The sequence below is a fragment of the Trichechus manatus genome, unplaced genomic scaffold (assembly GCF_000243295.1).
Source record: "Trichechus manatus latirostris isolate Lorelei unplaced genomic scaffold, TriManLat1.0 scaffold00108, whole genome shotgun sequence".
In the NCBI taxonomy this organism is placed as follows: domain Eukaryota; kingdom Metazoa; phylum Chordata; class Mammalia; order Sirenia; family Trichechidae; genus Trichechus; species Trichechus manatus.
In genome coordinates, this window is record NW_004444044.1 from 4,007,798 (window position 1) to 4,022,696 (window position 14,899).

At 38.6% G+C, this 14,899-nt stretch overlaps 1 protein-coding gene across 4 annotated transcripts in view; it reads right to left on the reverse strand.

Moving 5' to 3' along the window:
* RUFY3 (RUN and FYVE domain containing 3) overlaps window positions 1–14,899 on the reverse strand; it is a 107,625-nt gene that overhangs the window by 81,176 nt on the left and 11,550 nt on the right. For 2 of the 4 annotated variants that reach the window (XM_004383326.2, XM_023737789.1), the window contains exons 2-3: window positions 8,094–8,134; window positions 4,911–5,037 (exon numbers count right to left, since the gene is read on the reverse strand). The exons of 1 other annotated variant lie outside the window; for it this stretch is intronic. In XM_004383326.2, the coding sequence (XP_004383383.2) occupies window positions 4,911–5,037; window positions 8,094–8,134 (168 nt within the window). Of the gene's footprint in view, window positions 1–4,910; window positions 6,066–8,093; window positions 8,135–14,899 lie in introns of those variants that run through there. One more of the 4 variants, XM_004383329.3, reaches the window with a different exon arrangement.

A 14,899-nucleotide genomic window follows, 5' to 3' on the forward strand; every position in this document is an offset into this window, starting at 1 on the left:
TCTAAGATGCATCAATTGGTCCCAACCACCTGGAATAAAGGAGAATGAAGAACACCAAAGACACAAGGAAAGTATTAGCCCAAGGGACAGAAAGGACGACATAAACCAGAGACATCATCAGCCTGAGACCAGAAGAACTAGATGGTGCCTGGCTACCACCAATGACCCCCCTGACAGGGAACACAACAAAGAGTCCCTGATGGAGCAGGAAAAAGGTGGGGTGCAGAACTCAAATTCTAGTAAGAAGAACAGACTTAATGGTCTAACTGAGACTGGATGAACCCCGGAAAGCATGGCCCCTGGATTCTCTATTGGCCCAGAATTAAAACAATTTCCAAGGCCAACTCCAGACAGGGATTGGACTGGACTGTAGGACATAAAGTGATACTCGTGAGGAGTGTGCCTCTTAGCTCAAGTAGATAGAAGAGACTAAATGGGCAGCTTCTGTCTGGATGTAAGACGGGAAGGCAGAGAGGGTTAGAAGGTGGTTGAATGGACATGTGGAATCAGGGGTGGAAAGGAGGAGTGTGCTGTCACAGTACGGGAAGAGCAATCAGAGTCACATAACAATGTATTATAAATTTTTCTATGGGAAAAAATAAAAAAATTAAAAAAAAATTCAACTGAGGCCCATTTTAATAAACACGTAAGAAAAAAGAATTACTTTAAATAATTTTTAACTTGCCTGTCATTCAAGCCATATAAATATTCCAAAAATGATAAAGGAGTGTAGAGATGTGGGAAAAAAGGGAAAAATGAACTAACAAATGGGATATTTAGTTTAAGAAAAAGTGAGCAATCTGACTTAGAGCTAAATCCTACGCAAAAGTCTGTCTACAAAACACTCTACTGAGTAAAGGTAATACAGTAAAACCTGTGAAAGCCAGAACCTGTGTAAAGTGGAAAGCTGTCAGAGAACAAAAACTAAAATATTGTCTACTAAAATGAGTGATAGAAAATTTGTAAGACTGCACCCTGTCAAAGGTGGAAAACTTGCGAGGCCCAGAAAAACGAGGCAGTCTCGGTGAGTTCAGGCTCCCACAGGTTTCACTGTATATACAAAATGCTATTTTCTCTTTTGAAATACAACTACTGCTGTCTTTTAAGCTAATTCAGATTTAATGACATAGGAGACAAACCTTGAAAGGCTCAGGACTTCATTCTTTAAAGATTTTCTTAAAGTGCCAATTTTTTTAATCAACACAGAAATTGCTAATTATAACAAATAAACACAGAATGTTTTTAAAAAATCATAAATATAAATCACCTCAGTAATAGAATCATTCTGAAATTACTACAATGATGCTTAAAAGTCTAACTGAGGCGTTTCATTTCCATTCTTGAGAAAAAACTGACCTATATTCTCTAAATATTTCATGATGTTTTAGGGTTTAGAAGTTCTTTTACCTTAAAATTTCACTATGCTCTCAGAAACTAAAAATAAGCAAAATGGACTCAGAATCTGAGAGGTCATTTCCATGCATCAGGAAAATGAAAAATGAACTGTATATAAACAAAGCTGGTCCTCTAGTGCTGACATGACAAAAAGAAAGAGTCATATTCTCAAATCAGAATGTCCATTTAAATCTTACTCACCAGAACCCTTCAACTAAATGTGAGGATTCCAATTCCTAATGGAAGTTGGGGTACAGACTAAGCCCAGGGTATATAATCTGGAAAAGAGAAAACCTGACTTATGCTTCTGTGGGGTTATGTGGAAGGCTAATTTGATAAAGTGATACTGTTCCTGTAGTTAAATCATAATCTGTTACTATCAGGGACCCAACCTCTCAAACCCACTCTTCTTTCTGTATTCCTTCTTGGTGAGTGGAACCCAGGACTGGAATCCAGAGAGCTGGGAGTCATCCTAGCTGCCTCCTCACCTTCATCCTCTAGCCCCACAGCCACCTGGCATCCGGTACATTCTATTTCTCAGACAACTGTTCCTTTTGTTCTCTCTTCACTCACACTGCTTTATAGTTTGGGATTATTATCTCTTACTAGGACCATTTTAATAGTATTGGTAAGGGTCCCTGAAGGGCTTATACCCTTCTGATCCATCCTCTACACTGCTGCCAGAGTGATCAGCCCACAATAAAAATCTTGGTTCATGTTACTCCTAGGCATAAGAATCAAGTCCAGCCTTCTCTGTATGTCACAGGAAGCCTGTCACAATCGAGGCCCTACTTATCTTTCCAGGCGTGCGCCCCGTTGTGCCAACCACAGGATGCTATGGTCCTTCTAGCTGTCTGCTGTTCCCTGCGCACTGTTTGAAATGCCCTCCCCCATTTCTGCCACATGATCACCTAGTTATCTCTCAAGGTCCAGTGCAAGCCTCCCTTACTCAATGAAGCCTTTGCTGACCACTCTGCTTCAGAATCCTAGACTCTTGTCTTTAGGGAAAATCTACTTACAACAAAAGTTGTAGTTTTGCACATGCTAGTTTAAGAAAAAGTGTATTTTTTTTTTTAAAAGATTACCTCACTGACCATCAATAAGCATTCAGATAATTAAGTGAATGTTTTTATTTCTATATAAGAGTGAAGCTAAGCAGAAACTCCAGGTCTAGGTCTCCACTGTGTGCTGCTCAGTGAAGAGCAGGAACTTTGTTTTCAGAAAACAAAACTTGGAAACCACAAAGCTTCTACTGCTGAGAGCACACGCTGTCAGTCTGTATCATCATCTTACGCTTTTTGCCCACGTTCTCCTGTGGGAGTCAGGGCCTCACTGCACGATTTGTGTGGTCAGATGTCTTTCCCTCTAGGATCAGCCAAGAAGTATTCTGTGAATCTTCCTATGTGTTTAGGTTCTCCATTAGGTCAACAAGCTGAGATTCACATCATCACTGGCCTGGTGACCACAACTTAAGTACTTATAGCTAAACTAAGTCTAACAATTGTCACTGGTATTAACCTGAAAATGCACATTTCTTGAGTCCAAATGACTGTTTAGACATTCATAGTTAGACAGTAGGGCAAGGTAATAAAATCCATGTAAAACTCCATCTGGTTTCCTAGATCACTATCCCTATACATGCTTTCCTGGGCCTGTGATTTTTTTATTCTTTATTTTTTTTAATTTCCACTTCTAATCACGTGAAACAATCACTTCTCTTGTCAATTTAAGGCAAAATTCCAAATTCACTGTTAGCATTTCTCTATTTTTCTCCACATCTTCTTATAGTGGATTCCAAAGTCCTGGAAATTTCCTATTTGTCTGTTTTCTTTAAGCAAAGGATGTGTCACACCTCAGGTTGCAGCCCTCATAGATTTTCCATATTACTGAGAAATCTGCTGAAGAATTCAAACAGCACTGCTGCAAATGCTTACGTGAGCCAGAGAGCTCACTTTTGCTTACCCATAGGAATCTTGCTCAAAAAACAGACGAGTATCCAAGGTACTAAAAATTATTTAAAATTATTTTTGAGACACCAACAAACTGGATTAAGAGAATATTTCACATTGTATGACTTTCAAAATGGACAGGGTTTTTTTATTTTTTTTTAGCAAAATATGCAAACTGAGGCATTTGCTAAACACATCTTGGTAGCGTTCCAAAAATGTATTTTTCTTCCCTGATGATTCTTAAAGCTTTGGGGAGTGTAGTAAACAATACTGGTTTTGTATGGAATTTCAGCTGATATCTTCTGACCCTTTGGCACATTCTGAAACTTACTGTGAAAGAAGTTGTCCAACTGACAAACCAATTATTAAAAGGTTCAAAAGGTCTTAAAAACTACTTAAACACTGTCCTCAAGACACACCCCAAACTAATGCTTTGGGTTCTGTGATGTTAACCCTCTCTAAAACTTTCTCAAGGTTAAGTATGACTGGGAAAATAAAATCCTTAACAGACACAAAGGGTGAAATCTGAGTCATGATAAGATTGCAACACAAGGTCAAGGGCAAAAAAAACCACTTTTCCTGACCCAGCAGCTTAGGGCCCTCTGCCTTACAGACATGCCTAAACATCAGGCAGATGTTTATAAAGAATTTCTCCTCATATCTGGACATTTCTGTCTTCATTATTTTAAGGGTGGAGAATAAACACTAGCAAAAAGCCACCATATTATATTAAACAAAACAATTTGCAGATATGATTCAAATAAACTCTTCCTATAGTATTGAGTGAAGAGAATTAAGGGGCAGAAGTTTAAAATCCCTCTTAATTTCAGAAGGTTCTGGGGAAAAGTCCTACCACAAAGGCCTCAAAAGTACCAATAGTGGAAATGTCAAATGGGCCATAATAGTCACCACAAGTAACTTATAAAAAGCAACGGCCAAGGATAAGGATTACCATATCAGTCAGGTTTAACCCTTTTCAAGACATTACGCTTTTGTTGGATTTCATATTCATTAAATAAGAACTGGATGTAAAACTGCTTTCTCAGTTAACCTAACAGTCCATATTAATTTTTAAAAAAATAATGTTTTACCATACATTTTCTAGAAGTTATAGCCAATTTAATATTAATCTTGATGACAGGACACCTCTTTAGCATTTCTACTGTATTTATCATGTATAATCCTAGAATCATAGTCATGCTTACTTACTGTTAAGATTCACTACAATTTGTACAAAATTTTAATATATGAGCAAAATTAGTAGCTTTTTCAACAGCGATTAGGATCAGATGTGATAAGTGACCTCCACTGTTCTCTTTAGAGGCTTAAAGACAAAGAGCTCTGATTAAGCACCAGCATCTTTTGAAAGGCTATGTCAGGGGGCACGGAAAAAAAAAATTTTTTTCCCAGGAAGTGAGAGAGGGGGAGCTGGCTGGTAGTTAGGGATGAAAGGTTTTTAGGCACGTTAATAGTTTTATAGGTTCTTCCTACGTTTCCCTGACCCTCCTAGCCTCCCTGTAACAATGAGGATGCTGTGAGATCCCAGCAGACGGGATCTGACCATACCTTCATGGGTAGGTTCTGGGTCAGGTGTAAGTGAGATGTCATCCAGCTCTCGCAGGCAGAGCCATTCTCCATCCATGGACACTCGGAATTTGCAAAGGTAGATGGTCTCCATGGCAGCCTGTGTGATCTTGTCAGTGGTGGGGGTTGGCATATCCGTTGGAGGCGTCAGAGCAGACATGATGACTCAGCTGGCACCACAACACACACACCACAAACACACACACACCCCCCACAGAAATAAATAAAACCTCCTCACCAAAAAATCCCAAGCCCAAAGCTCTGAAACAAAGCTTTTAGGAAAAGAGATGGGGGAGGTTTGAACAAAAAACAAGCAAACAAAAAATCTTTTGGTTTAAGAACCAACTGGTCAAAATAAACAATTCTATACTCTCTTTTCTCATATACAGTTCCTACCACACAGCAAAATAAAATGATGCTTGTCTTCTCCCAGCTTCCTCTCCTTTTATCTTCTCTTCCCTACCCTCTTATTCAGCTGAGCTACAGGCTTTAAATCCTGCACAGCCGATGCTGCCTTAGCTGGCTTCAGAAAACTGGCTTCTGCATGTGAAAAATCCTCCTTCTTTGTGCAGAAAAAAATACAAAAGAAAAAAAGCAAATGGAAAATAAACCTAAATTTTCAATTTAGCTTTAAAAAATTCCTGAACTGCAGAAATCACTTCCAGGATCTGCTCAGATAAGCCGGGATGCTGAGTTCTAATAGGATTGGTTGTGCGCAGTAAGCAGGGTGTTGACCAAAATGGCTGACTAATGAACTGAACTGAAAATCCAGGCTCATGTGACCAGCTGCTCTGAACGTAGGGCGAGCAATTCCCAGGATGCTTTATAGATGCTGCTGATGCAGGGAGAGCAATTAGGCTGCGCTCTCTCATCCTGCACAACCTACTTCCAGACTGTGCTAGTCAAACTGCGATCAGACATCACACAATGCACATATCCTCATCAATTCCCTCACTTTGGGATAGAAGAGCTGAGTAACAGGAAGAAAATTAATATTGGAATAATAGCAAAAATGGTAAAAGAGGCAGATTATTTTATCAGCACTTAATTCACCTTTATTATTTTTACCTACATAGCTACTGCTATGGATTGAATTGTGTCTCCCCAAAATATGTGCGGTAAATCCTAACCTCTGCCTGTGGTTATAATCCCATTTGTGAACAAGTTGTGTTTGTTATGTTAATGAGGCAGGATTAGGTTATGATATTGAGGATTCGGTTATATTTGTTATGTTAATGAGGCAAGATTAGGGTGTATCTTGACTCAATCTCTTCTAAGATATAAAATAGATTAAATAAGCAAGTGAGCAGCAGAGATGGGGGGAGACTGATGCCAAGCCACATGGAGATCTCTGAAGAACCAGGAAAACAGAAGCTGAAGAAACAGGGGCCTTCCCCCAGAGCTAACAGAAAGAGGACGCCTTCCCCTAGAGCCAGTGCCCTGAATCTGGACTTCTAGCCTCCTAAAGTGTGAGAGAATAAATTTCTATTTGTTAAAGCTATCCAGTTGCAGTATTTCTGTGATAGCAGCACCAGATAACTAAGACAGCTACTAAAATTCTTTACTCTGCTGAAGTGGTATTTTAAGAAAAACTAAGACAGATTTTCAATTTAAATATTTTACTTTCAAGTATGTATAATTTCCTTCCCTATAGTTCAGAAACTTACTTTTTAGACCTGACAGAAGTGAAAGAAAAAACCTGAAGTTAAAAAAATAAAATCCTTCCTGATTAGTGGCAACTTCTCCCTTTTTTAGTTTTACTATATTTATCAAGTTTCTGTATTAAGTATGCATTATGTTTCTAATCTGAAAATAAAACCATGTTATATTATAAAATATTTCCCACCCTGGAACATCTTGAGGACGTATTATGATATTCTCTTAAACAAATAAACCAACACATTATCTATATTATCCAATGAGACATTTATACCTTGGTAGCAAAAGGGAAGATACTTGCTTTCTGAGCTACACAATAATGAGATAAGGGTTATAAGGATTTTTTTTTTTTTTAATGTGTTAGACAACTGAAGATGAGTGTGTTTTCTAAGGGCTCTGGTTTTAAGGCAAACATACAACTTCAAGATACTTATTGCAAGACTAGTTATTCCATTCTAAGATTTCTTATCAGAGGGATACCCTGATTTATCTTATTCTGAAAATTAAAAGAAAAAAATTCCCTTTGACCATTATTAACAATTCAAAAATTACTTTACCCTAATTTGTGATTAAGCTCAAAGCAAAAATGCCAAGAACCAAGTTCTGTAGGTAAACAGGCATTTTCATATTGTTAGAGAGAGGGTTAGCTGGTACAATGTAAGAATGTGCATACATATATGCTTATTTATAACCAGGAGGAAAAGTGGCAAGTTACTAAGGAAAATAAAATACATCAAGTTTATTTATTTCTATCTCAAGCTCTCCCAACATTAGCCTACATTTGGACTCAGAGCTATTCATGTATTCATTCAATCATTCATTTACTGAGAGCCTTCCACATGTTAACTAGTAATCCAAGGCACTGGCTTGCACAATGAGGAAGATAGGACCACATTTTCAAGGAGGCACAGTTTACATTGTCAAGTGATGAACAAGCATTTTACATTTAATTCAGTTCAACTCCTTTCTGGTCACACATATTTCACATCTTACACATTAAAACTTGAATAGTTTATAGTTTCATATTAAGCCATGCAATACTTCAAAACATACCAAGCAGTTATTACGAACCCATTGCCATTCAGTGGATTCTGACTCATAGCAACCCCAGAGGACAGAGTAGAACTGCCCCCATAGGGTTTCCAAGGCTGTAATCTTTATCACATCTTTCTCCCAAGGAGCAGCTGGTGGGCTCAAACTGCCAACCTTTTAGTTAGCAGCTGAGTGCTTAATCACTACACCACTAGGGCTCCGTACGCAGTCATTAAAAACCTTTAAACTAAACTTAACATTGAAGAGTTCCTAGAACCACAACTCCTAACAGCTCTGGCTATCTGTGGTTGTGATATAAAGGCTCCAGGTCACGGACTCATTCTTAAAATACAGAACAATGAATAAATATGAATGCTCTGTGATTGCCTTGTCACAAACCATGACAATCTTTCCACCAACCAATAAGCATTTGCTAACTCTGAATAATACCTGAAACAACAGACCCAAACATACCTGATCATGAAGATGGCGTGGGACCAGGCAACGTTTTCCTTCTGTTAATCATAAGGTTGCCATGAGTCAGAGCTGGCTTGATAGCAACAATAACCCTGAACAGGAGATCTGGACTGATTACAACATACCAGCATAACAAGAACATCTAGGTTAATGAGCAGAGAAACATTCCTTCCAAAGGTCATATACAGCCCCTTTCTCTCCAGGTAGAAGACAAACCAAACGAAATCTGTTGCTGTAGAGTCATAGAGTCGATTCTGACTCATAGCAACCCTATAAAACAGAGTAGAACTGCCCCATAGGGTTTACAAGGAGTTAAACTGTTGACCTTTTGGTTAGCAGGTGAGCTCTTACCCACTGTGGCACCAGGGCTCCAGGTAGAAGACACGGGGAGGGAATCTCAAAACAACTAAAGCTTTTGGCAGGGGCAGAAAAAAACATGCCTTCACTGGTTACCGTGGAGTTTTCCACATCTGTCAGTCTGAGGAGGTGTTAGCAGTCATTTCAAAAATAAGAATTATGGGTGGGTAAGAAAACCTGTACTTCCACTATCTAAGTCATACCTGTTCTGCAGGTAAATACCCTTGAATCTTAAATAAGAGCAGTTACTCATTGTAAGCAATGGATTTACTATGAAAACAAGCATTATTTGTATAAGATTAATAAAAATACTAAATATTGCTTAGTATTTTTTTACATATTGGTCTTTAGTAAGTAAATGTATTAGCTTAGAATACAAAGATAATATTAAGTCATTAGTAAGACATACAAATCTTCAGTTTTTTTCTCATATACACTAATTATAAGCTGTATTGAACTATTTTCTCATCTGATTCCAGTTGAGAATAATGGCAACTACTTGTAAGATGGTTATGAGAACTGCTGAGGTGCAGTCTGTAGCCATAAAACAGAATTAATAAGCCTATGTGAAATTCAAATCCAAGATGTGATCTGAACAGTATTATGTTCTACCTGCTTAAACAACCCAAATTTTTCACTGTTTGGTCATTTCAAAGCAAATGAGACTCACAATGCAAAAGTTAGAAGTTACGTTTCTCTTAAAGTAAATTTGTACTGAGTTGCTACTATTATAAGACAAAGATTGATTTGCATGTCCAATGTCCCTGTTAACAACATGCAAAAATTACTACTTAAGTTACCAAAAAAAAAAAAACAAAAAAAAAAAACCCCAAACCCGTCGCCGTTGATTCCGACTCATAGCAACCCTATTGGACAGAGTAGAACTGCTCCATAGGGTTTCCAAGGAGCAGCTGGTGGATTTGAATTGCCAACCTTTTGGTTAGCAGCTGTAGCTCACTGCAGCTCTTAACCACTGCGCCACCAGGGCTCCACTACTTACTTAAGGCAGCTATCATTCACTGAATTTCTATTCAACAGGCACTTTAGAAATACCATATCAAACCCTGACAAGAACCCTGTAAGCAGATACTGTTATCCACGTATGCACTCTTCACATGCAAGGAAACCAAGGTTCAGTGAAGTAACCCAGGATCACACAAGTAGAAAGTGGCAGATCTGGGATTCTAACTAAGCTGCTTCTGTCTAGATGCACCCAAAATCTGTTTTCTTCTACACTCCAAAGCTTCAGCACTTCATCCCAAGTCCTCCCCCAAAATAAAACTTTACTCAGAGAACATAAAATAAAACAAAACAAAAACAAGTAACATAGGAACTGCCCGCAAGAAATTTCCTAAACGAGTATTAACAGATTTGACATCTAACGAAAAGGAAATTTTTTTATTCCTCATACTTTACATTTTAATGCTTCACAAACCACATCTCTCACTTAGCTGCCTTGACTTAAATATTTAGCTCAGGTTTTAATAAGTGAGCATTTTCTGTTTAGTGCTCCTCTCAACTGCATCTGAGAAACTAAGAACCCAGCATGGATTTTTCCTGCTATGTGCTTGCAAAGGGTAAACCAAATTCTTCCTCACCATCATGAAAGGTACTTGACATTTGGTTCACTCTATTAGCACTCTGCAGAGAGAGCTGAAAAAAGAAAAAAAAAAAAAAACAAAAAACTTTTCACGGAGTTCCCCTTCACATTTACTTACTCATTTGTACATATTAAGAACACTTGATCCATTCAGAGTAGGAAAAGATAAATGAGGCGGGTACTCATTTTCTAAAATGACATTATAGAATTTCCTTAAATAGCAAGCTTCATTGTACTTGATTAATTTTTTAAGAATATAATCAAAATCCATGAAACCACTGCACAAATGGAGAACTAGACAAACAATTTAAAATTCTTTATGTGTTCCTTCCCCCTTCTGAACTCCTGCCTTCCCTTCTAAGACAACCACTTCAGAATTCTGTGTAAATCATTATTTTTAAGATTTTATTACCAATATATGGATGCCTAAATACTATATTTAGTTTCTGTTGTTTTTTCACTTAATAGAAAGGGCTTATATGCCTAATTTCACTCAGCATCATGTTTTCTAAGAGTCATCACTTTTTGGCTGCTGTATTATAACGTGATATTCCATTGTGTGAATAAACAATTTGCTGATCCATTTTCCTGAGGGTGGGCATTTGGGTTATTTCCAATTTTATCATTTTAATTATTATTTAAATACTTTTATGAAACAGATTTCTTGCATATGTGTCACCTCAGTTTCTAACAGACTTGAGGGCAAGAGTCGATGTAATTTATTTCTTTTATAGTTGGTTGTTGCCTCTTACTACATAATTCCTATTCTGCACAAAATAAGAAACTGGGTGCTTCTTAAAATTTGTCAACTTCTGCAACTAAATCAGTTTTTAAGGGCACAAGTTTTGTTCCCTAATGTTTCCCAAATAGTTTCACAATTTTACAAGAAAAACATCATTTCCCCCCATTTCACTAGTTGCTGTTAGCAAGAAAGGGTTTGATGAATTGTCATGTTTCTTTCACATGCTCCAGTCCTCCCTCCCGCCTCTCCTGGCCTCTCCTATAACCAAAATCTATTATGTCTGTGCCTGATTCTGAGATTTCTACAATTTAGAGTTGTATGTATGGCAGGCTCAGTACCATTTGTAGATATTAACCAAGGATGATAAGTAACTATGAAATGAGTGTAACTGGGAAGCTGAGTTATTGTTATTTTGTTAGAAACAACAACCACCAGGAGTATTACAATGCATAATCTCCTTTTCATTTGTTAAAGTTAACCAGCAAAGGGACAAAAATAACTACCTTATTACACAAAACCTGTTTCATGGCTCAGTGGCAGTAGGCAATGATCTACAAATGGAAAGCCACAAACAACTCAGTAGATGACCTTGGGAAATTTATCCTTCTCTTATCTCAATTTCCTCAACTATAAAATGCAACTAAATAATGAGTTTCACAAAGGCTCCATGAGGAAAACTTTGCCTGCTTTGCACAACACTATAGTACCAGCTCAAAACAGTACCTAGCTGATGGAAAAATCACATTGATTAAGGGTAAGGTAGCACAATAAATTGTACACCTGTAAAAAGTTGAACTGGCAAAAGTTGTGAGATAGATAGATATATGCCCAGATTGCTTATGTACAACCAAAAACCTCATGGGATTTGGTTTCTTGGTTCGGAAATTCAGGGTCATGGTTTCATGGGACATCCCAGTTAATTGGCCTAACAATGTGTTCAGTGGCTCTGTTATACGTCCTAGTTTGCTGCATCATGCATGGGGTCTTAAAAGCTTGTAAGTGGTCATCCAAGCCACAACAATTGGTCTCTATTCACCTGGAGCAACAGAGGAAGAAGGAGAATCAGGAATAAGAACAGGAAATGGAATGTGTGGCTAATTGTTTCCATGAACAACCTGCCTCCTTTGCCAAGAGACCAGATGAACTGGATGTTGCCCAGCTATCATTACTAACATGTTGATCAAAGGTTCTGTAGAAGAATCTTGATAAAAAGGGGGAAAATGAAGAACAGAATTTCAAATTTTCATGAACTCCAGACTTCCTGGAGCCATGAAGGCTGACTGAACCCCTGAAACTATTGCCCTGAGATAATCTTTAAATCTTAAACAAAAAATATCCCATGATGATTTCTTAAAACCAAACAATAGCTTAGCTTAACTAGTAAAGAATGTCTGCCTTGAGCATTATGCTTTTTTAAGATCTATATATATGGGATCAAACTGACAAGAGCAACTCGAAAGATTAGATAGGAATCTTAAGGAGCAGTGAGTTTACGTTAATGGAGGAAGAGCAACTCAAAAAAGGAGGGTGAGAATGGCTGCATAACTTGAAGAATGTAATCACTGTCACCGAATTGTACATGTAGAAACTGCTGAACTAGTGTGTCTTGCTGTGTATATTTTCAACAACAAAAATAAATGCAATAAATTATTTAAAAAAAAAAAAATGAGCAAATACCAGACTCTAAATAGATATTTGCTTGTTTAAATAGTTAAAGCATTCTATATTCTTGCAGTGGTGTATTTCCACCCTCCTGTTTTATTTCAACCACAAAAATCCCCAAGTTCTATAAAATTGAGCTACATTTATGCCCCAATAAACAGGTCATTCTAACGCAGGCTTTATTCATGTGTCCATAGCAGATTTACTCATTTAACATGTATAGGGCACCTACTATGTGCTAAGTACTAGGGAATAGAGAAGAACCAGCTGATAAACAAGAAATAAATTATAGGTATTTAAGAAATTCAGGAGGTAGGGCCAAGCTGGCAGAGTAGTTGGACACTTCCTGTGGTCCCTCTTACAACAAAGACCTGAAAAAACAAGTGAATCGATTTTATATGACAATCTAGGAGCCCTGAACATCAAAGTCAAAGTTGAGGACTTGGACTGAATGGCAGGGGGGAGGCAAAGGATGGTTTGGAAGTAGCGAGGAGTTGCCAGACCTGACCTGGTGGAAGCCGGCGCCCTTCAGGCCGGTTTGGCTCACTCGTGCAGTGACACAAGAAGTGGTGCTCAGGAGGTGTTTTCCACATCGAGAGAGACCCAGAGGCAGAGAGTTTACTCGGGCATACAGAACTGGTGAAACACAGTGCTCAATCAGCAATAGATAAGTACTTGGATCTCACCTACCATGCAGATCAAAAAACACTCCTTTTGGGAAAAACCTCTCCCATTCATCTGCACCCTCCCGGCTCTGCACCAGGTCCCAGGCTGGCTTCAGCAACTGCCAAGTCCCCAGGGCCGAAGTAGGACCTGTCACCCTGAGCCATTCACCTGGCCTTGGTGAGGGAACAAATTAACAAACAGGGAAAAAATAATCTGCTGGCTCGCCTAAGCCAGGAACTCAGGGTAGGCACAGCTCCTTTGCCTAGGAACAGGCATAAGAGGTCCACGGACTTTGAATGCCTTTCACCGTTGCATATACCTGTGTGGGCCCATTTCAACAGCACAGGCCCTCATTACCACAGTACAACAGGATATATACCTGAAGTCTAACTTCAACTGTATCAGCTATACAGTTAAGTGGCAGGTTTGTGACATTTAACACTGCTCTGCCCATTAAGCAGGGTCCTCACCTACTGACATAAGGGGCCTGAGGACTGGTGACTGTACCCATAGCACCTAGCCACCTGCGACAGGGGTCCAAGAATAAGTGGTGCCCCCCAGTCCTTACAGCCAACAGCACTGGGCACTCATAGTCTGGCTGCAAAACCCACCCACCTATGTGCTCTAGGGAACAGGGACACGCTTCCCTCCCAGACACTCAGGGGCAGCCGTCAGCCCCTGCCTTGCTCAGCACGTGACCCTCAACTGCAGCCAGATAGCTGTGCCTACATCAATCACCCCTGCCTGTCTACGACTGTAGGTGAGAGCCTGCACCACACACTTGGTGACCGACTACCTGGACACCTGAGCTGAATTCATATAAGAAAAGTAAACAGACTCCTGGGCTCACATACCTAGTAACAGAGCTAACACCTGGTGACAGGACATTAGAGCTTCAATGGCACCAATAATCAGACTAGCTCACACACCCAGCCTATTTGGGCATATCAAAATAAAACAAAACAAGAAGCTAAGACATAGAAAGCAAACATAAAATAAATACATATAACTTACTGATGGCTAAGAGACAACAGTCGATATCAAATCACATAAAGAAGCAGACCATGATGGCTTCAACAAACTCCCAAAATAAAGAATCAAGAAATTTTCTGGAAGAAGAGAATTTCTTGGAATTACCAGAGGCAGAATACAAAAGATTAATATACAGAACTCATCAACATATCAAGAAGAAGATCAGGCAAAACGCAGATCAAGCAAAGGAACATACAGACAAAGCAACAGAGGATCTTAAGAAAGTTATTCAAGAGCATAATGACAAATTTAAGAGGCTGCAAGAATCCATAGAGAGACAGCAATCAGAAATCCAGAAGATAAACAATAAAATTTCAGAATTAGACAACTCAATAGAAAGTCATAGGAGCAGAATTGAGGCAATAGAGATCAGAATTAGTGAGACTGAAGATAAAACACTTGATATCAACTTATTTGAAGAAAAATCAGATAAAAGAATTTAGAAAATGAAGAAACTCTAAGAATTATGTGGCATTCTATCAAAACGAATAACCTACGAGTGACTGGAGTACCAAAACGGGGGGATAACAGAAAATACAGAGAGAATTGTTGAAGATTTGTTGGCAGAAAACTTCCCTGATAGCGTGAAAGATGACAAGATATCTATCCAAGATGTTCATCAAACCCCACATAAGGTAGATCCTAAAGAAAGGCACCAAGACATATTATAATCAAACTTGCCAAAACCAAAGATAAAGAGAGAATTTTAAGAGTGGCTAGGGATAAACAAAAAGTCATCTACAA